Source organism: Oncorhynchus gorbuscha, linkage group LG14, assembly GCF_021184085.1.
Source record: "Oncorhynchus gorbuscha isolate QuinsamMale2020 ecotype Even-year linkage group LG14, OgorEven_v1.0, whole genome shotgun sequence".
In the NCBI taxonomy this organism is placed as follows: Eukaryota; Metazoa; Chordata; class Actinopteri; order Salmoniformes; family Salmonidae; genus Oncorhynchus; species Oncorhynchus gorbuscha.
Window position 1 is genome coordinate 40,390,902 of NC_060186.1, and position 25,082 is coordinate 40,415,983.

Below are 25,082 nucleotides of genomic sequence, written 5' to 3' on the forward strand. Positions count from 1 at the left end.
AGATACACCAATATCACACCAATATCACTAGACAACTAGTCTACGGCTAGACACCAATATCACTAGACAACTAGTCTACGGCTAGACACCAATATCACTAGACAACTAGTCTACGGCTAGACACCAATGCGCATCCAAAACATCCCAGGCCTACATTATTTTGGATTTGGGTGCCCGTGAGAACTGTTTTCACAGAGAAACATAATGAAATGTTACATCGGCATAGTTACAATGCGTTTTCCGACATCTCCACAATCCAGGAATCGTACAGGGTTCTAATTAAATTGTTAAATGCTTAATAATGACAAGACTGTCTTAAATGTCATTAATATAAGGAAATAAAGGTAGTCTTTTATGTCACACAATCTGTGAAGACTCCAGGCATTAACTCATGAGGTAGGGTGTAAACACATTTGAATTCAACTTGTGTATTATATTAATGTAGGCTACCTATTCTGTGTTAAAACTGCCTCAGCTTAGAGGGTAACATAACTAAACACAGTTGACCCTCCCTTTTCAGAAAAATGCATTGAAAGTATATGGAGCGTAAGTTCACGCCACCGGCAATCAGAGTTTATCCACCTATTGTTTTTTTACCACTACATCACTAGCTACCGGTAGGCCCATTACACATTGTAGTCCCCTAACCATGTGTATGTGACAAATACAATTTGATTTGATTTGATTAGCCGAGTGATAATTGATAATTGACCATGTGCGAGGGTGACAATCACGGGACAGTTTCAGGCTACAAAAAAAAGTTAATTTGTCAGCAAGAATGTCACTGAGCACACTTTGTGTTTGGAAATAGACATGTTTAAAATTCTTTAAACGGCACGAGTGTACATGCTTTGCACTGTTTGGATTATTTTGGAGTGGACAGACATGCACAGATAGCCTACTTTAAGTGTTTTGCTTGACAATCAGTTGAAACTATCATGACTGGTTGTGTTCACGCCACATTGATTCATTTGTACCATTAAATGACACAAGCGGTGACTGACCAGCCATGCTTTGAGGCTATGCAGTGTGTTTACAAACAGAAAACAGGCATATTTTGGGTTCTGATGGAGCACGACAGTTGAACTAAGCTCGTAAGGAATTGAAGTTATATTCTTCAAGAATCAATGGGTATGTATCATGCATTTCACTGTATTCAAGAACAGCTCCATAACTCTGGATTGCAGCTTTCTGGCCCCATCAGTTGTCGGTCTTTTAGCAGGGCTGTCGTCCTAAACGGCACCCTAACCCCTTTGTAATGCATCTTCTTTTGAACAGAGCCCATTTGGAATAAGAAATGGGGTTCCATTTGGGACGCATCCTGAGTCATTGAGTGAACTGTGCTCACAGCTTCACGCCTATCTGTTATGTTACTGAGCTGGTTTGTGTTTAACAGATGTCTTAATGCTTTGGCTTACAGTGGGTGTTACCATGGGTTCTGTTGAATTATATGACTTCCCCCACCGGCAGGCTCCCCCTAAATGGGACCACTAGGTATGACAGGGGTCTCCAGTTGGTCCTGAAGAGCAGCAGTATCACACATGCTAACAATAATCATCGTGGTCCTGAAGGCGGTTAATTATGTTAAACAGTTTGGGCTATAAATATGAATAAATTCTCAGATCACAAGGTTCAGTGGATACCAAAATGTTGTCGCTAGATATGTCTAAATCGTATCGAAACAATTAGTCAAAGATGAACATTCAGCTGTTAACAAATTCATAACAAGGCTTATGAGAACTAATCCTATAAAATTATTCAAACTAAATTGTACTCTACTGCATCAGCCTATTTTTTATTTTATTTAACCGGTTAGGCCAGTCGAGAACACGTTCTCATTTCCAACTGTGACATGGCCAAGAAAGCAAAGCAGTGCGACACAAACAAGTTACACATGGGACAATCAATAACACAATAGAAAATATGTATACAGTGTGTGCAAATGAAGGAGTAAGGCAATAAATAGGCCATGGTGGTGAAGTAATTACAATTTAGCAATTAACACTGGAGTGATAGGTGTGCAAAAGAGCAAAAAAATATATATATATGAGGATGAGGTAGATAGTTGGACGGGCTATTTACAGTAAGCTGCTCTGACAGCCGATGCTTGAAGTTAGTGAGGGAGATATGTCTCCAACTTCAGTGATTTTTGCAATTCGTTCCAGTCATTGGCAGCAGAGAACTGGAAGGAAAGGCAGCCAAAGGTGTTGGCTTTGGGGATGACCAGTGAAATATACCTGCTGGAGCGCGTGCTACGGGTGGGTGTTGCTATGGTGACCAGTGAGCTAAGGCAGAGCTTTACCTAGCTAAGACTTATAGATGACCTGGAGCCAGTGGGTTTGGCGACAAATATGTAGCGAGGAGCAGCCAACGCGAGCATACAGGTCGCAATGGTGGGTGGTATAAGGGGCGTTGGTGTCGAAACGGATGGCACTGTGATAGACTGCATCCAATTTCTGAGTAGAGTGTTCGAGGCTATTTTGTAAATGACATCGTCGAAGTCAAGGGTTGGTAGGATAGACAGTTTTACGAGGGTCTGTTTGGCAGCATGAGTGAAAGAGGCTTTGTTGCGAAATAGAAAGCAGATTCTAGATTTAACTTTGGATTGGAGATGCTTAATGTGAGTCTGGGAGAATTTCAAGTCTAACCAGACACCTAGGTATTTATAGTTGTCCACATATAAGTCAGAACCGTCCAGAGTAGTGATGCTACTCTGACTCAAGACCTGGGATCAAATACTTTGAGTGGTTGCTCTAGCCTGTGCGTAGTGCCAAATGGGCAGGATTTACTGTGAAGTCTAAATTGGGCCCCAATAGAATAGTCATAAGGCGTACATTTCAGTAGTTAGTATTCCAACTTAACTTCTGCAGTTGTGTAACAGGCATGATTCTTACTTGCGCTGAAGACAATTAAACCGCTTAAAACCCCACTTTCTGGCCTACAGATTTTCACTAAGTATCTAAAGCCATCACTTTATATTTTGTGTACTTTTTCATTCTAATTTATGGAGAACAGTTTAAAATAAAGACCATGTAAACTGTCTTCACCAATTGGTAGATTAAAAATACCGATCGTGTATATAATTTAGGGTTTGATTCATCCTGGAAGTTGACATTCGATTGTTCTAGCCATGAAATATTGTAAGGTGAGAAGTGTACAATAGGGGTTGAACAGTAGTCGTTTAACTCAACCATAATCTTCAATGATGGTCCAGTCGTTGTGAACCAGGCTCCAGGTTTAAACTGTTACTTATGGTCTGCCTTCCGTAATGATTCAAATCAGCTACATGTCCCAAATTGCACAACTAAATACGTTAGCATAATGATACACCATTGCTAGTTATCCTCGGCAACAACCACATTAACTTGAGGAAAGAAATGCAAAGGAACAAGTCAGTGACGTAGATTTAACTGACGGTGGCTACCGATAATGACTAATATTTAACGAAACATTAAGTCTGGGGATAATTAAAACAAATGAACTAGGTTTGGTGCTATACTATCACTTGCACATGGCCACAGAAGCCTATAGCTTGGGTCTCAATTTCATTCCAAGTAATAAAAAAAAGAGGGATTTACTGTGAAAGAATACGATGTGATTATCTGAGGATTATCTGAGGATAATAAAAAACAACTATTTCAACCAGCACAGGCGTAACAAAAACAAACTGCAATAAAATAAATTAACTTTGACGATCTTCCTCTGTTTGCAATTCCAATGCTCATTGTTACACAATGAATTGTCTTTTGTTTGATCAAATCCATTTTTATAGCCTAACACGAAACATTTTGTGAACCGCTTGTCATGAATTCCGTCTCATTCCATTTTCGAGGACACATTCGATGTAAATACACACACTAAACGTGACTTTTTCAGTCATGTTTGGTTTCATTGCAATCAACTGGTTTGTTTGTAACACAACCAAACCCGATGGGTCATTTCGCGAGACAATGATATGACCGCTGTTTCGTTGATTGACTGTATTTTAACCCAATGACCACTGATTGTCTTGAAATCTAGCTTGGTAGATAGCCAATGAGCGGAGGTAAACGGCAATATGTAATATTTATGTGTTGGAAGACCAACCCATGTAGTAAACTCCGGCGTAAAGAGGGTCATTCTCCATTGAAGATTCATACCGGCAGGAGCAACGCATGTTACGCACAGTGTTGTTTTGGTAAAGCGCATCTTCAGCTGTTTATATCAACCAGTTTGCAACTAAGTCAGGGAAAGCTACATCTAAGTCTAGATATACAGATGTACACACAATTTTAGAAGAAATTGATTGGGAAAGTGAGACTGAGATTGTTGGAGGATGATTCATTTAGCGATTCCCAAATGGAGGAATATTTTTTGAATGGAGAGGACATCGTTTTGGACTGGTAAGTTATTCTCATGCTAATACCATTGTCTGAAATTAATAGTATAACATTTTGTGATTACATTTTTTTAGTAGCAATATATAAAAATGTCATGTAATGAAATGTGAGATGCGTGTGGCTGCCGCCCAACCCCCACATGAAATAGCCTATTTGAGGCTGTTGAAGGGAAGGCAGGCCCACAACAATGGCCAAATTGAAATGGAGACAGATACAGCTGATTTGTTGTAATAAAGACAGTAGATATAGCTGAAATGTCATATATTCAACCTTATATATAGAGTACAGGGAACATATCAGTTTATTATACCTGTTGATACAGGGCTCATATGTGAAACTATTCTAACTGAACATTTTCTTTCAGTGACACTGACTCCGAATGGCAGCCCCCAGGGCCAAGGTGTCCATCCCCCACTAAAGCTGGCTCATCCAGCTCCTGCCACAAGTGGTGTTCAGCTGCCCAAATGTATTTCTGCAGGCATGGATGTGCCTCAGGGCCAAAAGGGCACAGCATGGAGGCGTCGCTGTGTTCTTTGCAAATGAAGTCCCCAATCACCTGCACCACATGCTTGGTGACCCTCTGCTTTACAGCAGAAAGAGACTGGCATCAGCAGCACAATATTGTGTAGAGGTCTGAGGGTCTTAAATATCATTTGTATTTTGTATAGTTTTTCCATTCAAAATGTATAACTTCACCAATTTGGACACATTTGGGCTACTTCATGATAAATGTCATGTAGCACACTCATTTTAGAAGCTATCATTCTGAAACTCTGCACAAGTACAGTTGCCCTCATGTTTACTAAAATTGTCCCCATCCTGAATGTTTTGGCTTGTTCATTTAAAAAAATATGGTTCTCTTATTGCATTTCTCCTACATTCAATTCACATTTACAAACTGAATGTTCTTTCAAATGAAATCAAGAATATGCATATCCTTGGTTCTGAGCCACAGGCAGAAATTGAAAAAAAAGGGGGGTAGTAGCTGAAGTTAAGACCAGCATTTCTTAACCTCTGGAAGAGGTATGACTGGTTTCACATGTCTCCAGTGTTAAATGGAGCCTAACCTAGTGGCTTACTCATTTACATCGCACCATTCTCTAATTTACAAATTGATTTGCTATTCAGGAAAAGGGTAGATGTTCCTCTTGGAACTGAGGTTTGTAAGGAGCTTAAGACAGTTCTATTCCAGCCACTAAGGGGCTACTCTGGTGAAGCCCATGGGAAATAAAGAAAATGTTGAAGTGAATTGGGGAGCGTAAGAATGAAAACTAAATGGCTGTTACCTGTGCTGAAATTATTAAGGGAACAGTACTTTTTGCATTGTAGTTTGTGTGATAAGCTCATTGAAAGGGTAACAATTGCACAAAAGGTGGTACACTAAGGGAATTCAGTCAATACAATGCATCTATAGACACCATGCATTTGGTTTGCATCAGAATTTCCCTTTGTCAATTGAGCTACAGTAGGCAAGTGTAATTAAGCACAGAAAAAGTATTAGAAATGACTAATTCATGACACAATGTCAAAACAAATCACTTGCTCAAAGTGACAAACACATTCCATGGGCCAAAGATAATTTTATTTCAGGTGTTAATATCCATCTGCATTTAATACAAAATCCTTCATCACACAGATGAAGACTCATCTAACTTGTGCCACTAAACGTGTCGGGCAGAGTGCATTTCCTTGATGTAGTGAAGATTGTTTATGGAGACATGGGGGAGATATTGGTGACGAGGTAAGAGGTTAGAAGGTTTGAGAGAGCGTGTTCACTTCTGGTCGGGCATCAGGTCGTTGAAGGACTGGCCGCTCTCCAGACGCTTTTCCATCTCGACGAGGGTCTTGACGCCGTCGACAACCATCTGCACCAGCTCCACCTCTGAGAAGCCCAGACGGTCTGCGTTGGAGATGTCGAAGACACCGCCTACTGCTGCAGTGTCCACACCACCTGGGGGAGGGGGGGTACCAAAGAAAAGCTGAGCCAAATGGTACCGATACGGTTGGCTTCTCTGCAACTAGGGGTGATAGGCCAATCCTGCTCCTGGAGAGCCAGTGGGTATGCAGGTTTTAGTTCCAGGCAGCCCTACTTCAATGCCTTTCAGCTACTGTAATCTAAGTCCTGGGGCTCCAAAAAATGTTGCATATGCATGCTCCAGTTCACTCAAAACTTAACATTTATAACATGGAATTTGAATGTGCTTAGCTTCCTGCAGACTTTAGACCAGGGGTCCCCAAATGGCAGCCCATGGGTGGTTTTATTTGGCCCCCAAGTTCTGAGAAGACACTTGCATTGTTGGACATGAGACTAAAAACAAGGAAATCCACACCAATTGATTTAGATTTTGTAAATCTGTTTAAGCAAGGTTTGAAATGATTGTTAGTCAAATATTGGGGTTTGGGCTTGCAGTCTACAAATGTGTAATTATGTTCTGGCCACCCCCAACCAAAACCCACTACGTTTTTGCCCATGGCTGAATCTAGTTGATGATCCTGCTATAGACCATGTGTATGCACAGTTTCCAGTGGTTGAAGTATTGCATTGCAAGTAGCCTACCATTTTAGGCAAGTGGGGGATATGACATGCTTATTGATAAAAATAAACAGGCAGCCTTATAAGATGCAATCATTTGCCATTCGTGAAGATAAATGTTTCACATCTCTGCATTCTAAAAGTTGGAAATAGGCATCCATTTCCATAATAAATGTACCTTTGTTTCACTCGAAGTAGCCTAAAATGCCTACATTAAATGGGACCCACTTTACAGTAGTAAGTATTTGAAACACTGTCTTAAGTATTTATCTCCATGCAATCCAATCAAGCGCAGTTTAAGGGTAGAACAGAAGGTTCACCTTTTCAACTTACATTTTAGGGTACTGCACATCTAACCTACTGGAATTGCAAATGTTTCAAGTAAACAATTTTCATAAATATAATGGTCATATGCTTTAGCCTACAACAAATTACCATGGGCATCCCTCATTTAAATTGGGTCTGATAAGCTATTATTTGAAGTGTTCTGCTCTATGCGTCAGAAACAGGGTGTGTGATTTATAACAGTAGAATGTAAATGAACAGAGTTTACGTTTTGCTTTGAAGGGTGTCGGCTACCACTAAGTAGGCCTACGGTAGTTTAACATAGACAAGGTTTCAGAATTTGCAGGCAGTGCAGCATATTTAGGGTCGGGAAAAACTAAACATGTTTACAGGTCCAACAATTTGCAAATCATTTTTTCAGAAACTGCCTTGGCCTAATTCCAATACATCCAGCAAATAAGGGCTGTGTTGTCACCATAAGACGTAGAGAGACTACTCCAGATCTGCCCGACATTCACTTAATCCCAATAACTGCTAGACAGAATGTCCCAGCTACATTTCCTAATAGAGTTGGTGTATTCAAAATGGACGTACCTGTGCCACGCTTCTGCAGCCTCAACCTCTTGAGGACCTCGCTGAACTTCTCGTGCTTGCTCATGTTGGGCAGCTTGACGTGCACGCCGGCGCGCAGCCCCGTGCCCAGGTTGGAGGGGCAGGTGAGCACGTAGCCCAGGTGCTCGTTCCACATGAACTCATGGCCCTGGTCCTTGAACAGGCTCTCAATCTGAAGTGGTCAGAGGAAACAGTGAGGTAAGGGACCAAAAGGTTAGAGGTTGTGTTGAGAAAGCAACTGCAGTGTTGGGGGACTGTTTTAAGTTTAAAACGTTTCCCCCTTTTTTTTGCAACAGTTGTTGAAGTGCCATTTAGCATTTTAAGTAGACTCACAAATTGACTGCGTTCAAATGCAATTAACCCCAGCAACGTAGTTTGCACATGTTCTTTAACATTACGTTGTAGAATTGAGCCTTGGGCTTAACACCTTTGTGAGGCCTGTGCAGAAGCGGTGGAACACCTCCTTCATATTGCCACCCTTCTGCATAGAGATGACCCGCAGATGGTCCTCCTCATTCACCCAGACCAGGAAGGTCTTGCCATCATTGTGCCTGTCAACAAAAATCAACATTAGTTCAACATTGGCTGGAATGAGACGTCATTATACATAACGATCATGTTTACTCTCACTGAAGGCACCCTCCAGCTGGTACTCCAGCGTAGGGTGAAGTTAGTCATAGACGCCGATCAAAGAATAAATTCACCACTAATGGTTAGGATTTGGAGAGGTTGTCCTAGATCTGTACCTAGAGGAACTTCGACCCGGAGCCTCCTTTAAAATGACCCACAACAGAGACCATAACTGCATCTCACTATTTTAGAGCAGGGCACGCCAAGCTGGTTCCTGGAGAGCTAACATCCTGTAGGTATTCACACTCACCCTAATCTAGCACACCTGGTTCTAATAATTAGATTACTCATAATTGGCATTTGACCAAATATCTGCAGAAGGGAAGCTCTCCAGGAACAGGGTTGTAGAATCGTAGATGGGGCCTCCAGTAAATTTTGACCATTGAAGAGGTCAACTAGCGTCCATTTTATTAGCACATGCACCGAAGACAACAGGTGTAGGTAGACCTTAGTGAAATGCTTACTTACGAGCCCATAACCAACAATGCATTTAAAAAAATACAGATAAGAATCAGAAAAAGTTGAGTAATTAAAGAGCAGCAGAAAAATAACAATAGCGAGACTATATGCAGAGTCAATGTACGGTGGCACCGGCTAGTTGAGGTAATATGTACATGTAGGTAGAGCTATTTAAGGGACTATGCATAGATGAGAGAACCAGTGGTGTAAATAAGGGGGGTGATGCAAATAGTCTGGGTAGCCATTTGATTAGCTGTTCAGGAGTCTTATGGCTTGGGGGTAGAAGCCGTTTAGAAGCCTCTTGGACCTAGACTTGGTAATGCTTGCCGTGCGGTAGCAGAGAGAACAGTCCATGACTAGGGTGGCTGGAGTCTGACAATTTCTAGGGCCTTCCTCCGACACCACCTGGTAGAGTTCCTGCATTGCAGGAAGCTTGGCCCCAGTGATGTACTGAGCCGTACGCACTACACTCGGTCGGAAGCAGAGCAGTTTCCATATCAGGCCTTGATGCAACCATGCGCTCGATGGTGCAGCTGTTGAACCTTGAGGATCTGACCCATGCAAAATCTTTCCAGTCTCCTGAGGGGGAAATAAGTTGGCGTACCTGCTTCACGACTGTATTTGGTGTGCTTGGACCATGTTAGTCTGTTGGTGATGTGGACGCCAAGGAACTTGAAGATCTCAAACTGCAGCCTCGATGAGAATGGGGGCATGCTCAGTCCTCTTTCCTGTAGTCCACTTTTTTTTTTTACCTTTATGTAACTAGGCAAGTCAATTACGAACAGATTCTTATTTTCAATGACGGCCTAGGAAGATTTCTACCTTGTCAGCTCAGGGATTCGATCTTGCAACCTGCCGGTTACTAGTCCAACACTAACCACTACGCTACTTGCCAACCCTTTGTCTTGATCACGTTGAGGGAGAGGTTGTCCTGGCACCACACAGCCAGTTCTGGCGGCCTTGTTGCGGTCGGTGATCAGGCTTGTCGTCGGCAAACTTGATGGCGTTGGAGTCGTGCAGTCATGAGTGAACAGGGAGTACAGGAGGGAACTGAGCACGTGGCGCTGAGGGTGCCCTGTTTTGAGGATCAGCGTGGCGGATGTGTTGCCTACCCTTACCACCTGGGGGCGGCCTGTCAGGAAGTCCAGGATCCAGTTGCAGAGGGAAGTGTTTAGTCCCAGGGTCCGTAGCTTAGTGATGAGCTTTGAGGGCACCATGGTGTTGAACGCTAAGCCGTAGTCAAAGAGTAGCATTTCTCAAAAAGGTGTTCCTTTCATCCAGGTGGGAAAGAGCAGTGTGGAGTACAATATATATCGCATCTGTGGATCTGTTGGTGCGGTTTGCAAATTGGAGTGGGTCTAGGGTTTCTGGAATAATGGTGTTGATGTGAGCAGTGGCCAGCCTTTCAAAGCACTTCATGGCTACAGACGTGAGTGCTACGTGTCGGTAGTCATGTAGGCAGGTTACCTTAGTGTTCTTGGGCACAGGCAATATAGTGGTGTGGTGTGCTTACATTATGTTGGTAGAACAGACTCTGACAGGGAGAGTTTGAAAATGTCAGTGAAGACGCTTGCCAGGTCAGTGCATGTTCGCAGTACACATCCCGGTAATCCGTCATGCTCTGTGAATGTTGACCTGTTTTAAAGGCCTTATATCGGCTGCAGAGAGTGTGATCACACAATCTTCCCAGAACAGCTGGTGCTCTCATACATATTTTAGTGGTCTTTGCCTCGAAGCGAGCATAGAAGTAGTTTAGCTGGTCTGGTAGGCTCGTGCCACTGGGCAGCTCTCAGCTGTGCTTCCCTTTGTAGTCTAATGGTTTGCAAGCCCTGCCACATCCGACGAGCGGTAGAGCCGGTGGAGTACGTTTCAATCCTAGTCCTGTATTGACGCCTTGCCTGTGATGGTTCTTCGGAGGGCGTCAGTTAGAGTCCTGCTCCTTGAAAGTGGCAGCCCAGTGTGGATGTTGCCTGTGATCCGTGGCTTCAGGTTGGGGTACATACAGTCACTGTGGGGATGATGTCATCGATGCACTTGAAGCCAGTGACCACCCGAAAGAATCCCAGAACACATTCCAGTCTGTGCTACAACAGTCCTGTAGCTTAGCATCTGCTTCATCTGACCACTTATTGCGCTTGTCAATGGTGCATCCTGCGCTAATTTTTGCTTGTACGCAGGAGCATAGAATTATGGTCAGATTTACCAAATGGAGAGCTGTGTATGAGTCTCGGTGTGTGGAGTAAAGGTGTTCCAGAGTTTTCTGGTTGCACATTTAACATGCTGATAGAAATGTGGTAAAACTGATGTAAGCTTCTTTGCATTCAAGTCCCCAGCTACGAGGAGCACTGCCTCTGGGTGAGCGTTTTCTTGTTTGCTTATGGCAGAATACAGCTCATTCAATGCAGTCTTAGTGCCAGTCTCCTTCTCTGGTGGTATGTAAACAGCTATGAAAAATACAGATGAAAACGCTAGGTAGATAGAGCATCTCATAAGCTGTCGACCGCAATAGCTCAAGACTTAGATAACGTGCACCAGCTGTTGTTTACAAAACTACATAGTCCGCCGCCCCTGGTCTTACCAGACGCCGCCGTTCTATCCTGCCGGTACATCGTATAACCAGCCAGCTGTATGTTGATCGTGTCGTCGTTCAGCCACGACTCCGTGAAGCATAAGATGTTACAGTTGTGATTGTCCCGTTGGTAGTTTAATCTTCTGCATTGGTCATCAATTTTATTCTCCAAAGATTGCAGATTTGCTAGCAGAATGGAAGGAAATGGGGGTTTATTCGATCGTCTACAAATTCTCAGAAGTCAGTATGCCCTCTGGCCCCTTTTTCTCCACACCAATCATGGGGATCTGGGCCTGTTCCCGAGAAAGCAGTAAATCAGTCGCGTCGAGCTCGTCAGACAGGACAAAGAATATTCTGCCAGTCCGTGGTGAGTAAAAGTTATTGCCGGTCATAAGAGACGGTAGCGGCAACATCATGTACAAAATCATTTTTAAAAAGTTGCAAATAATGAAAGTAAACAAAAACAATTGGTTGGGGACATGTAAAACGTCAGCATTCTCCGGCACCATTTGACCCTTTACTGCACTGTCGCGCCTTCCTTAGTGAACACCGACAGACCATGGGAGGAACTCACTAGAAAAGCTGAGTGGCAGGAGAATGCCAAACTAAGTCCCTTTATTCATCTGCCATCATGAAAGGAAAAGGAAGCCATTTGACGTCTACATGGAGAAACTCTACTGTGGTGCCCGGGGGAACTCACCAGATGCCCCTGCCGTCAGGCCAGTCACGGCCCATCCCGGACGCCAACAGCAGGGGGGACACGGGCTTGTCAAACAGGAAGTGGTCGTCAATCAGCTGTTGCTGCTCATCATCTGTCATGTTCTTCAGGGCGTAATACTGGCCATTGAGGTCCCCATCCAGTGAGGCTAGACCTGCAAGAAAATGAGAACGTTAGTAAAACAAGTAAGCCTACATGAGTGGTCATCCTTATTCACCAACTATAAATTGCATATTTGTAAGGATTAGGCCAACAATCAAGCAGTTACATTTTTTCGAAGTGGCAACTTCAGTTAAGGATTTAATTACAGAGTGGTGTAAAGTGCTTAAGTAAAAACACTTTAAAGTACTACCCAAGTCATTTTTTGGGTTGACTGCTTTTACTTAAGCTACACTTTCTGCCTCTTATCTGGCAGACGCACTAAACACAAATGCTTCAATTATGGTGTGCCCCTGGCAATCTGTAAATAAAAATTGTACTGACTGGTTTGCTTAATATAAATACTTATACTTAAGTATATTTTAGCTTTTGATAGCTTTTGATACTCATGTACATTTAAAACCACATACTTTACTCAAGTAGTATTTTACTGGAAGACTTTCACTTGAATAATTTTCTATTGCAGTGTGGCATGACTTCAATAGTCTAATTAAGACAGTTCCACTCAGTGCTGTCAGGGGGCAGTGTCACAAAGGGCATGTAGCAGGACTCAAGGCATTGAAGAGGACAGGGCTCAGTTACGCACTTTCGATTGCCATGTTCTCAATGGCACGTCGCTCCCCCCGGCTGCAGTGTGGGGGGAGGCAAAAGCCGCGGACACTCCTGCCAGTTCGCACTCTGGAGCTCAGGACGAAGTTGGGGTCTAGGTCATCCCCACCCTGCCAAAACAGCCGTCGTGTTAGCTTTCATGCTAATTGCTAACAGTTACGGACATTTGATATAGACTAAACCAGGGTTGGGCTACATGGAGGTTTGAAAATAATGGGTTGTGTGGCCATTATGCCCAATATGGATTTTCATTGACAAATTAATTTCCCAGATAGTTGACTCATGTAGGACAACCTTGGGAGTGTGTATGTGGTGAACCAGGGTGTGAGGCGATTCAGAGTGGGTGGAAATTGTGTGCCTTTACCACAAGGTTATCTGGGTTCAGGTCGGTCTTGTGTTTGTCTGAGGGCTTGTATCCGCCGTGGCGGTCTTCGATGATGGGGTCCAGCAGCTCCTTGAACACCTCGTACGTCTCCTCGTCTCCGGCCACACAGCCCACTGTCATGATGAAGGGGTGGCCTTGAATAAAACAGGGACAGAGTGAAGGAATAAAAATGTCATCCAAGTGAAAGTTTCACTGACAAAAAAAACCCTTCAGATGCAAGCTGTCAGAATAACATCATCTACACTGAAGCCATTGGGCATTAATACAAATTTGGGTTGACAGTCATAATGCTGTACATGTTCTGATTAAGAAAAATGTTAAGTTGAGGTGACTAAGGTTTGCAGCAGACTTAGGTTTAAAATGGTCATTTAAATACTTATTTTCTGTGCATTTGAGGTTTTTCAAATACATGTATTTAAAAATACTCCCAATGTAGGGCCCGAGTTAAATGCATGAGTATAATTGTTTAATTTTTTTTTAAATGCATGCCAATACACATTCCAATATTCAACTACTTGTATTTTCAAATAAAAAAACATCTATATGCTACTACTCAATGTAAAAGTATTTGAAATAGTATCTTCAGCTGGTTGCCACTTACACTGGATGTTGTAGTAGGGCCTCACAATAGACATCAAATTAAAGGCCTACATTACAATTAAAAGTCAGTAATTACACTGTTAAAGGGACATGTGACCCAACAACAGAGGGGAATAAAATGCAAGGCATCAATTTAGCCTGTAATGTCACCTGCAGACAAATAGTGGACTTGACCTTGATCAACAAAGATTGTTGGTGATACTGCTGTGACAAAACAAATTAGTGTATGGCCATGGATCCCATGTCAGTCCTAATGCATTGATTGTTAACTGGAAAATGCGCTCAACAGGGCCACAAATAATGAATTCCTATTATTATACTGAACATTGCATTAGTGGCCACATCACAGGCACTTGGTAACAAGGTCACCGTTTCAACAGTGGAGGTTTTTCACTCGGTACATGGCCGACATTGCAAAATCCAAGCACCGGATGAGTGGGTAGGCTATAACTAAAACCCTTCGCCCTCGACGCGGCATAAAACGGTTTAGGACCAACCTAGGCAAGCTCGGGCTGTTTACCTGGGTTATCAATTCCAGTTTGAATGACATCATCCACGGTAAATCCACTTGTAGTCTCTTTGTCCCGCAGGTTGGCGTACATCTCTGGGGTGAGCACCTTGGCCATGTGGTTGTTATGTTGGCTGAGGTCGGGGTACTCCTGCTCCGCGGAGTAGCTCATCTTCAGCTTGTTGTGGGTGTTACCGAAAGGCATGACTGCGTTCACCTGTGCGCAAGGATGAAACTATGAGGTGTCAGTGGCCAAGAGCCTAGACCCGGCAAATGGAATAACTAATAGGAACAGGGTCGAAAAAGACTGAGTTACTGTACGCATTGGTTTCGACACCTGGTTTTGAGGTAGCAAACAAATTCCTGCCATTTGCGTGCCTATTCCTCATAATCTGAGAGGGTACACGCAAACGCAAATATAGCAATTTATTTTCTCTAAAATATAAAAAAACATGTCCAACAAAGGGAATGCATATTCATCCACGTTAACCCAAAATATATCGGTTACAGTGCGAGGCAATACTGTTCACATTAGTTTGAAGCAACCGAATGCGTGATGTCCAGCACCAGATAAGACCTTGCAGATAGACCACGACCTTGCGGTCTCTTCCGTGTAAACGGCTAAGCCAAATCGAAAATACACCCCTCTATACACTAGTTGACGATTTTAACCAGGGTGAAATATTGTACGTCAGTTCGATTTAATCGTTTAGAGTGAAACCAAATCACTGACGTCTCCCCATTTCTCTATGGTTAGATGCGCTTTCCCGAGATGCTGTCTAAAAATACCAGTCTTTGTTCATCCTATATTCCAAACGTTTTGCCATTATCATATAGCCTATTTGACCAATACATGTATTAAATACAAAGCATATTAGACACCTAACAGTTCTGCAAATATGATGACATACTTATGCATTTATACAACGTAAAAAAAACCTACCGTAGGACGTTTTTCTTTGGAAAAGACACACCAAAGCTAATAATGGTGTTCAGGTTGAATCAGCTTCGCTAGGTTTTTATATGCCAGAGGAGCTCTCCTCTGATTGGATACTATTTAAAGTTCATTCATCCTATTGGAAATGGGAATAACGCAATTGCATATAGCGTCACTGCTGGGATTTAACAGCCGACACCTCTCAGATCAAGTAACAACAGTAAGAGAGAATTGAATGATACCAGTGGCTACATTCCATTTAAGCCGGAATGTCACCACACACAGAACCCTGCCCTGCTCATTTAGCAATGTCAAATATGTTAATATGGTCCAATGGGCTTCAGGTAGCCTATACATAAGCTAAAATGTCGGGCTGTTTCAGGCGAATGTCGTTGATCTTTATGACGATGGGGACATTTAGTGGCCTATTAATATATATGAATAATGTTTTATTTTCATATTCCAATGATTTTGTGTGGCTCATTTGTAATGCCATTTTAACAATAGGCATATTATATGCTCCATGGGGCTTATTTCTCCCCCCACAAAAAAAACTGAGGTAAAGCTGGTTTCAGTTTGGATATTCGATGGATATTCGCCTGCAGTTTTCCTTACCTGCACCAACAGCAGTTAGGGACCTTCAACATAGTGACAAATCAAATGTTTCAAATTTCATTTGCTATTTAACCACTACTCCTAAAACTTTAAAACCTGTTTCCAGCTAACCCGATGGCATAGACACACATTGCACACATTTTTTGTTGTTGTTGATGTACATCTCACACTATTTTAAATGATTAATTTAAATTTTTGAATGTCAATAGCTCCTTGGTCATGTGACCTAGGGACTTCAAGCAAGGTTCAGAATGTCCACTCAGTGGGCCTACACATTGCACACCCTTTAGTTTGTCCATTTTCATTTACATGATTTTTTTATTTAAAAATTCAAATGCTCCTTGGTCATGTGACCTAATGACTTAAAAGGGTTAATTATGTTCAATGACTACCCTTCTATATTGCACACCCTTTATTTTGTCCATTTTCAACACACATGATTTTACATGAATTTTTCAAAATTTAGAATTTCAATAGCTCCTTGGTTTTGTGACCCAGTGACCTCAAATCGCACACTCTGATGTTTGTCTACTTTCATCTCATGCTATTAGACTTAAATCTGTTAGCTTTACAGACCATCTCCACCAAAAAATAAAATAACGTTTTTGATCTAATTGTCACATAACAGCTACTCATTATTGAAAATATAACTGTCAAACCTGCATTACAAAGACCCCACAGCTGAAGGTGTCCTGCTGCATGGTGGGAGTTATTTCTCCTCCTTTCCACTTTATGTCCACCCAGTCGTCTTTTCCATGGCAGGATCTTCTCATTTTGAAGTACTCTCTTTTTTTATGTAAACATAATGGAATTCTGATTAGTTATAGGCAAATAAATGCACAGGCCAAATGTGTATGCTGTTTTCCTTATCACTGTAATCTAGTAGAAATTTAGTAGTTGAGGTAAATTCCTTTATGCCCATTCTATACACAGCGTAAATTATAGGCACTGGATCATTTACAGGACAATAATAAAAGTAGCATATAGGATCCAACCTTATCACAGAGTGAATAAATGTAGAGCGTTTGGAGACTTCAAGAAAAAAATATGAAGTGAGTTTCATCAGTACGTGCTTAAAGAAAGTCATATCACAGATGACAATGCCCACCAAATCTATGACAATAGAGAATTAATTGTAAGCACCAAGGTGTGTTTGTCAAAATACTATCTGCAAATGTCAGTTGTTGAACATAATACTTCTATTTGCAATAGCAATTTATGATATATGCAGATGAGGAATATTCAATGTACCAACACTACAGGTAGGACGGACACAATACATTCCTACATATAGTATATATATTTTTTAAATGTATTTTTTATTTCACCTTTATTTAACCAGGTAAGCCAGTTGACTACAAGTTCACATTTACAACTGCGACCTCGCCAAGATAAAGCAAAGCAGTGTGTGTCACGCCCTGACCTTAGAGAGCCTTTAAATGTCTCTATTTGGTTTGGTCAGGGTGTGATTTGGGGTGGACATTCTATGTTTTGATATCTATGATTTTGTATTTCTATGTTTTGGCTGGGTATGGTTCTCAATCAGGGACAGCTGTCTATTGATGTATCTGATTGGGAACCATACTTAGGTAGCCCTTTTCCCCTCCTTTCTTTGTGGGGAAGTTGACTTTGTTTAGGGCACATAGCTTCACGGTTTGTTTGTAGTGTTTATTGTTTTTCTTTTGGCATCATCTAAAAATAAAGAATATGTACGCTCACCACGCCGCACCTTGGACATCCTTATTCAACAGCCGTGACACAAACAACACAGTTACACATGGAATAAACAAACACACAGTTAATAACACAGTAGAAAAGTCTATATACAGTGTGTGTAAATGAAATAAGATTAGGTAAGGCAATAAATAGGTCGTAGTGGAGAAATAATTACAATTTCGCAAATAAACACTGGAGTGATAGATGTGCAGAAGATTAATGCGCAAGTAGAGATACTGGGGTGCAAAGGAGCAAAATAAATAAAACAAATCAAATAAATAACAATATGGGGATGAGGTAGTTGGATGGGCTATTTACAGATGGGCTATGTACAGGTGCAGTGATCTGTAAGCTGCTCTGATAGCTGATGCTTAAAGATAGTGAGGGCGATGAGTCTCCAGCGTCAGGGATTTCTGCAATTAGCTCCAGTCATTGGCAGCAAAGAACTGGAAGGAAAGGCGGCTAAATGAGGAATTGGCTTTGGGGGTGACCAGTGAGTTACCTGCTGGAGCGCGTGCTACGGGTGACCAGTGAGCTGAGATAAGGCGGGGCATCACCTAGCAAGGACTTATAGATGACCTGGAGCCAGTGGGTTTGGCGATGAGTTTGAAGCAAGGGTCAGCCAACGAGAGCATACAGGTCTCAGTGGTGGGTGGTATATGGGGCTTTGGTGATGAAACGGATGGCACTGTGATAGACAGCATCCAATTTGCTGAGTAGAGTGTAGGAGGTTATTTTGTAAATTACATCGCCGAAGTCAGGATCAGTAGGATGGTCAGTTTTACGAGGGTATGTTTGACAGCATGAGTGAAGGATGCTTTGTTGCGAAATAGGAAGCTGATTATAGATTACATTTTTTATTGTAGATGTTTGATGTGAGTCTGGAAGGAGAGTTTACAGTCTAACCAGACACGTAGGTATTTGTAGTCCACATATTCTAAGCGAACCGTCCAGAGTAGTAATGCTGGACGTGCGGGCAGGTGTGGGCAGTGATCGGTTGAAGACCATGCATTTAGTTTTACTTGCATTTAAGAGCAGTTGGAGGCCACGGAAGGAGAGTTGTATGGCATTGAAGCTTGTCTGGAGATTAGTTAACACAGTGTTATACAGAATGGTGTCGTCTGCATAGAGGTGGATCAGAGAATCACCAGCAGCAAGAGCGACATCATTGATATATACAGTGAAGAGAGACGGCCTGAGAATTGATCTCTGTGGCACCCCCATGGAGACTGCCAGAGGTCCAGACAACAGGCCCTCTGATTTGACACACTGAACTCTGTCTGAGAAGTAGTTGGTGAACCAGGCGAGGCAATCATTTGAGAAACCAAGGCTGTTGAGTCTGCCGATAAGAATGTGGTGATTGACAGAGTCGAAAGCCTTGGCCAGGTCGATGAATACGGCTGCACAGTAATGTCACTTATCGATGGCGGTTATGATATCGTTTAGGACCATGACCAGCTCTGAAACCAGATTGCATAGCGGAGAATGTACTGTGGGATTCTAAATGGGTGGTAATCTGTTTGTTAATTAACCTGGCTTTCGAAGACATTGGAAAGGCAGGGTAGGGTAGATATAGGTTATAGCATTTTGGGTCTAGAGTGTCTCCCCTTTTGAAGAGGGAGATGACCACTGCAGCTTTCCAATCTTTGGGATTCTCAGACGATACGAAAGAGAGGTTGAACAGGCTAGTAATAGGGGTAGCAACAATTGCGGCAGTTAATTTTAGAAAGAGGGTCCAGATGATCTTGCCTGGCTGATTTGTAGGGGTCCAGATTTTGCAGCTCTTTCAGAACATCTGTCACGCGGGACTAGGTGGGTGAGGAAGGAATCAGGCGCAGAGAGTTCTACTGGGAAAAAGTGCTCTTTAATATGGCACAAAAATTGGCAAACCCAAAACACAGGGTGCCAAGTCCAGAAAATTACACACCTCTACGTAAACGCACACACGTAACACAAAGACAATCTTGCACAAAACAAGTGCGGGTACACGTACTTTAAATAAGGAAGCTCATTTAGCACATACAACAGGACACAGGTGAAACCAATAAGACAAAACAAACAGGCAAATGAAAAAGGGATCGGTGGCGGCTAGTAGGCCGGTGACGACGACCGCCGAGCACTGTCTGAACAGGCAGGGGAGCCAACTTCGGCGGAAGTCGTGACAACATCTGCTATCTGGATTTGGGTGAAGGAGAAATGGTGGAGGCTTGGGCAAGTTCTTGTGGGGGGGTGTATGGCTGTTTATCGGGGTAGGGGTAGCCAGGTGGAAAGCATGACCAGCCGTAGAAAAATGCTAATTTAAATTCTCAATTATCGTGGATTTATCGGTGGTGACAGTGTTTCATAGCCTCTTATTCTCCATGGACTTTACAGTGTCCCAAAACGTTTTTGAGTTTGTGCTACAGGATGAAAATGTATGCTTGAAAAAGCTAGCCTTAGCTTTCCTAACCTCCTTTGTATATTGGTTCCTAACTTCCCTGAAAAGTTGCATATCACGGGGGCTATTCGATGCTAATGCAGAACGCCACAGGATGTTTTTGTTCTGGTCAACGGCAGTCAGGTCTGGAGTGAACCAAGGGCTATATCTGTTCCTGGTTCTACATTTTTTGAATGGGGCATGCTTATTTAAGATGGTGAGGAAAGCACTTTTAAAGAATAACCAGGCATCCTCTACTGAAGGGATGAGGTCAATATCCTTCCAGGATACCCGGGCCAGGTCAATTAGAAAGGCCTGCTCGCTGAAGTGTTTTAAGGAGCGTTTGACAGTGATGAGGGGTGGCCGTTTGACCGCAGACCCATTACGGATGCAGGCAATGAGGCAGTGATCATTGAGATCCTGGTTGAAACCAGCAGAGGTGTATTTGGAGTTCAAGTTGGTTAGGAAGATAAATGATCTTTTCTGTGGTCGCGTCTGAATGTCAGCATATATCGCTCAATAATTCGATTTCAGGGAAGAAAATAGCTTTTTAAATGTCATTTGTTCTTTGCCGAATTACAAACAGGATTTTGTGCCGCAATCTGACTTCCGCTAGCATCCTAATTCCTGAACCACTGTTTATATCTTTGCCATGGTCCCTAGTTCTTTTTATCTTCCTTTCCTAAAAAAACCTTTGTGGTTTTCTACCAGACGAGTGCTCTGAAGAGCATGTGCTCATACGGTGTGCCAGGTGGGCCAGCCAAGAGTGCTTTTGGGAAAGAGCATCCTCGTTATGTGGTCATCCATTGTATCCCTCGCTGCTTTTTGCCATCCATCCCCTCCGAATGTGAAGTTGTGATGATTCAAATGTAGAGGAGAAGTAGAATGGGTGATTCATGCCGTGGGATGATGAAATCTGGGCCTTACTCGTCTGTGTAATAGCAAATGGGAGGATCTCTTAGTTGAAATGCATATTCATAGCAAAGACCTTGATATAAACAAAGGAACAATGTGTACTGTATGCCATCAATGCTATTTGTGTCTAAGAACATATTGCAGGCTAGTTTCAATATCTATGACAACCAGAAAACCAAGAACAAATGCATGTATTCAGTACAGCAGCGTCACTCTTTCTGTCTCCGTGTCTCTTAGCCTTGCTTTCTCTTTCCCAGAAGTAGTAATCCATTTTGGTTATGCAGTTAACATTAATCTTTAAGAGCCCTGCATAATCTCTTAGATTATCTATCAAAGTGCCCCCATTTTGTCTCTGTTGGATGCAAAAATACAGTTTGTAGCATCATATCTTGTTTGTGAGCACCTCTACCTGCTATAAGGTCATCTGTGTTTGAGCTATCAGAATTGGTGGTTGGTGTTGGTGACTGTTTGTAGAACTTGAAACCTCTGAAAAGTAGGATGACATTCCTTGCATTAGTGGTGTGTTTTCCCACTGAGTTATGTGCCACTGCCCCGTACCTTTGGATGTTTTTAGTACCAAGCATCCATAGCTGTCATTTGCTCTGCCCACCTCCTCCAAGGACATTCTGATTGGCTCTCTCTCTTCCCTCCACCTCTTCCCACCTGCTCTTCCTACCTGTCAGTAGACACCCTACTACTATGCCCTATTATGCCCTACATTCTCAAGCCCTGAATTTCTGTGCTTCCCAAATGGTAACCTATTCCCCTTATAGTGTACTACTTTTGACCAGAGCCCTAAGGGCCTTGGTCAAAAGTATTCCCTTTATAGTTCAGTAACGGGGTGCCAATTGGAACACAACCCTACTAGACCTTGAACCCGGGCTTCAGATTAGGCCTGATGAAAAACCGCAGTAACACAGGACAGGTTATGTTCTTTCCCCAGAACCAACCTCAGAACACCAACAACATCGGAAGAGCCCTCAAAACGCAGGCACACAGAGTCCTGGCATCCGCGTTGGCCACTCCACATGGCAACCAGCCGTGTCAGCACTTGTCAGCCATTTTGTTCTCTCTTCAAAGCGAAGGAAGAATAGAGCAAAATCTTCCTCCCTCCTTCACACTTTCTCCTAGTCTCCCACCCTGCCCTCCTCCTCCCCCTAAACACTCTCCACCTGTGTCTGTGCAACTAAGCAACAGCAGAGGAAGCAAATGCACAGAAGGATTTCAAAGCTCCATTGATGCCACTCAACAAATGCTGCAGCTAACGATAGCTGTTTTACAGGTAATCCCAGTGCATGCACTTTAAAATGTTCTACTGCCTGGTTAAAGGGCCTGGCATTGTATAAATGATGGATCTCCTTGGCTCGGCTCTTGCATTTGGCTTTCAGTGCGGGAGGCTGGTGTGTGTGTGTGGGAGGCTACACACACACACACACGCGCGCACGCACGCACGCACGCACGCACGCACGCACGCACGCACGCACGCACGCACGCACACACACACACACACACACACACACACACACACACACACACACACACACACACACACACACACACACACACAGAGGCTGGAGAACACTACATTTACATTTGAGTCATTTAGCAGATGCTTTGGTTGTTCGGGGCTGTCACAAGTTATTGATCACTGTTGCTTGCTGTAAGGCTGTTAACTTATACATCACCCTTCCTCTCTATTTCAGCCTCTTTCTTATCTCAAGCCATCCCTTGCTGAAGGCTACTTCTCCCTCTCTTCCCTTTAATCTGTACATCTCTTAGTATTCTCAGATCACCTGTCTCTATTTCAAAATACTCCCTCTCGTTATCTTTAATCTGAACATCTTTCCCTCGGTCTCCCTTTCTCTTCACTCTTCCTTGTTCCAATCTTCATTCTTTCTTTCACTCCCCCTCTTCCTATACTCCTCCCTCTTCACTCTATAGTTCCCTCTTCTGTCTCTCCATTTACATTTCTCTACCTTTCTTTCTATGTCTCATGGCCTCTCTCTTTCTCTCTCATTCTGTGGCCTTTTACATAATTCACAGTGCTGGAGGATACAGATGGCTTTTACCATATAGGAGCAGATTAGGCAGTCAGAGCTTCGCCACAGACCCCATGTGCTCCCAGGCCGAGCTGTACTGTATGAATGATTTAGAGTGCACAGATAAGGCTGTGCGATCGCTCTGATTTGGGAACAGTGTGTCAACACCCACCCCCCACCCCGGCTCCTTTTCTCCCCAGCCTCGCACTCTCTGACCCGGGCAACATCTTCACTTACCTAGTTGGGACAGGACTCTAGTCGGTATAGGAGCAAGCCAGTGGAAAGAGGAGGAATTGGGAGGAGAATGGGGGAGAGGGAGGTTTATTGGATGGATGGAGTTCATGTAGTTCTGTCTTTGAGCTGTTCTTGTCTATTAATGTTCTGTAATATGTAATGTTTTGTGTGAAACCCAAGGAAGAGTATCTGCTGCTTTTGCAACTGCTAATGGGGATCCTAATAAAATACCAAACGCTTCCAAATTGTGCTATGGAGATTGCATGGCTGTGTGCTCGATTTTCTACATCTCTCAGCAACGGATGTGGCTGAAATAGCCACATTCACTCATTGGAAGGGGTGTCCACATGCAGTACTGTTGTATACAGTACCAGTCAAAAGTTTGGACACCTACTCATTCTACAAATTTTCTTAATTTTGACTATTTTCTACATTGTAGAATAATAGTGAAGACATCACCACTATGAAATAACACATGGAATCATGTATTAACCAAAAAAATGTTTAACAAATCAAAATACACTCTTGGCATTCTCTCAACCAGCTTCATGAGGTAGTCACCTGGGATGTATTTCAATTAACAGGTGTGCCTTATAAAAAGTTCATTTGTGGAATTGCTTTCCTTAATGCTTTGGGGCCAATCTGTTGTGTTGTGACAATGTCGTGGTGGTATACAGAATATAGCCTTATTTAGTAAAATACCAAGTCCATCTTATGACAAGAAACAGCTCAAATAAGCAAAGATAAATGACAGTTCATCATTACTTTAAGATATGAAGGTGAGTCAATCCAGAAAATTTCAGTCGCAAAAACCATCATGCGCTATGATGAAATTGGCTCTCATGAGGACCGCCACAGGAAAGGAAGACCCAGATTTATCTCTGCTGCAGAAGATAAGTTCATTAGAGTTATCAGCCTGAGAAATTGCAGCCCAAATAAATGCTTCAGAGTTCAAGTAACAGACACATCTCAACATCAATTGTTCATAGGAGACTGCATGAATCAGGCCTTCATGATCGAATTGCTGCAAAGAAACCACTACTAACGGATCACTACTAACCAATCAGAAGAAAATACTTGCTTGTCCAAATCTGAGATTTTTGGTTCCAACCGCCGTGTCTTTGTGAGACGCAGAGTAGGTGAACGGATGATCTCCGCATCTGTGGTTTCCACCGTGAAGCATGGAGGAGGAGGTGTGATGGTGTGGGGGTGTTTTGCTGGTGGCACTTAACCAGCATGGCTATCACCGCATTCTGCGCTTAGTGGGACTATCATTTGTTTTTCAACATCACAACGACCCAAAACACATCTTCAGGCTATGTAAGGGCTATTTGATCAAGAAGGAGAGTGATGGAGTGTTGCATCAGATGACCTGGCCTCCACAATCACCCGACCTCAACCCAATAGAGATGGTTTGGGATGAGTTGGACAGGAGAGTGAAGGAAACGCAGCCAATAAGTGCTCAGCATATGTGGGAACTCCTTCAGGACTCTGAAAAGCATTCCTCATGAAGCTGGTTGAGAGAATGCCAAGAGTGTGCAAAGCTGTAATCAAGGAAAAGGGTGGCTACTTTGAAGAATATATTTGTTTAACACTTTTTTGGTTACTACATGATTCCATATGTTATTTCATAGTTTTGATGTCTTCACTATTATTCTACAATGTAGAAAATATTAAGAATAAAGAAAAACCCTTCAAATGTTTGAATGATACTGTATATAGTGTTATTATATATAGTGTTATTATATATATTTGCTAACAAAA

At 42.7% G+C, this 25,082-nt stretch overlaps 1 protein-coding gene across 1 annotated transcript; it reads right to left on the reverse strand.

Annotated features, from left to right (window-relative positions):
* Window positions 1-5,944: 5,944 nt before the first annotated feature.
* On the reverse strand, window positions 5,945-15,536 carry LOC123994935 (creatine kinase B-type-like). Its single transcript, XM_046298062.1, has 8 exons — window positions 15,390-15,536; window positions 14,459-14,663; window positions 13,318-13,472; window positions 12,931-13,063; window positions 12,168-12,339; window positions 8,237-8,360; window positions 7,792-7,981; window positions 5,945-6,330 (listed from the first exon to the last, which is right to left on the reverse strand). Exons 2-8 carry the CDS (start codon window positions 14,649-14,651, stop codon window positions 6,152-6,154), a joined length of 1,146 nt encoding a protein of 381 aa, XP_046154018.1. The 5' UTR covers window positions 14,652-14,663; window positions 15,390-15,536; the 3' UTR covers window positions 5,945-6,151.
* Window positions 15,537-25,082: the final 9,546 nt, after the last annotated feature.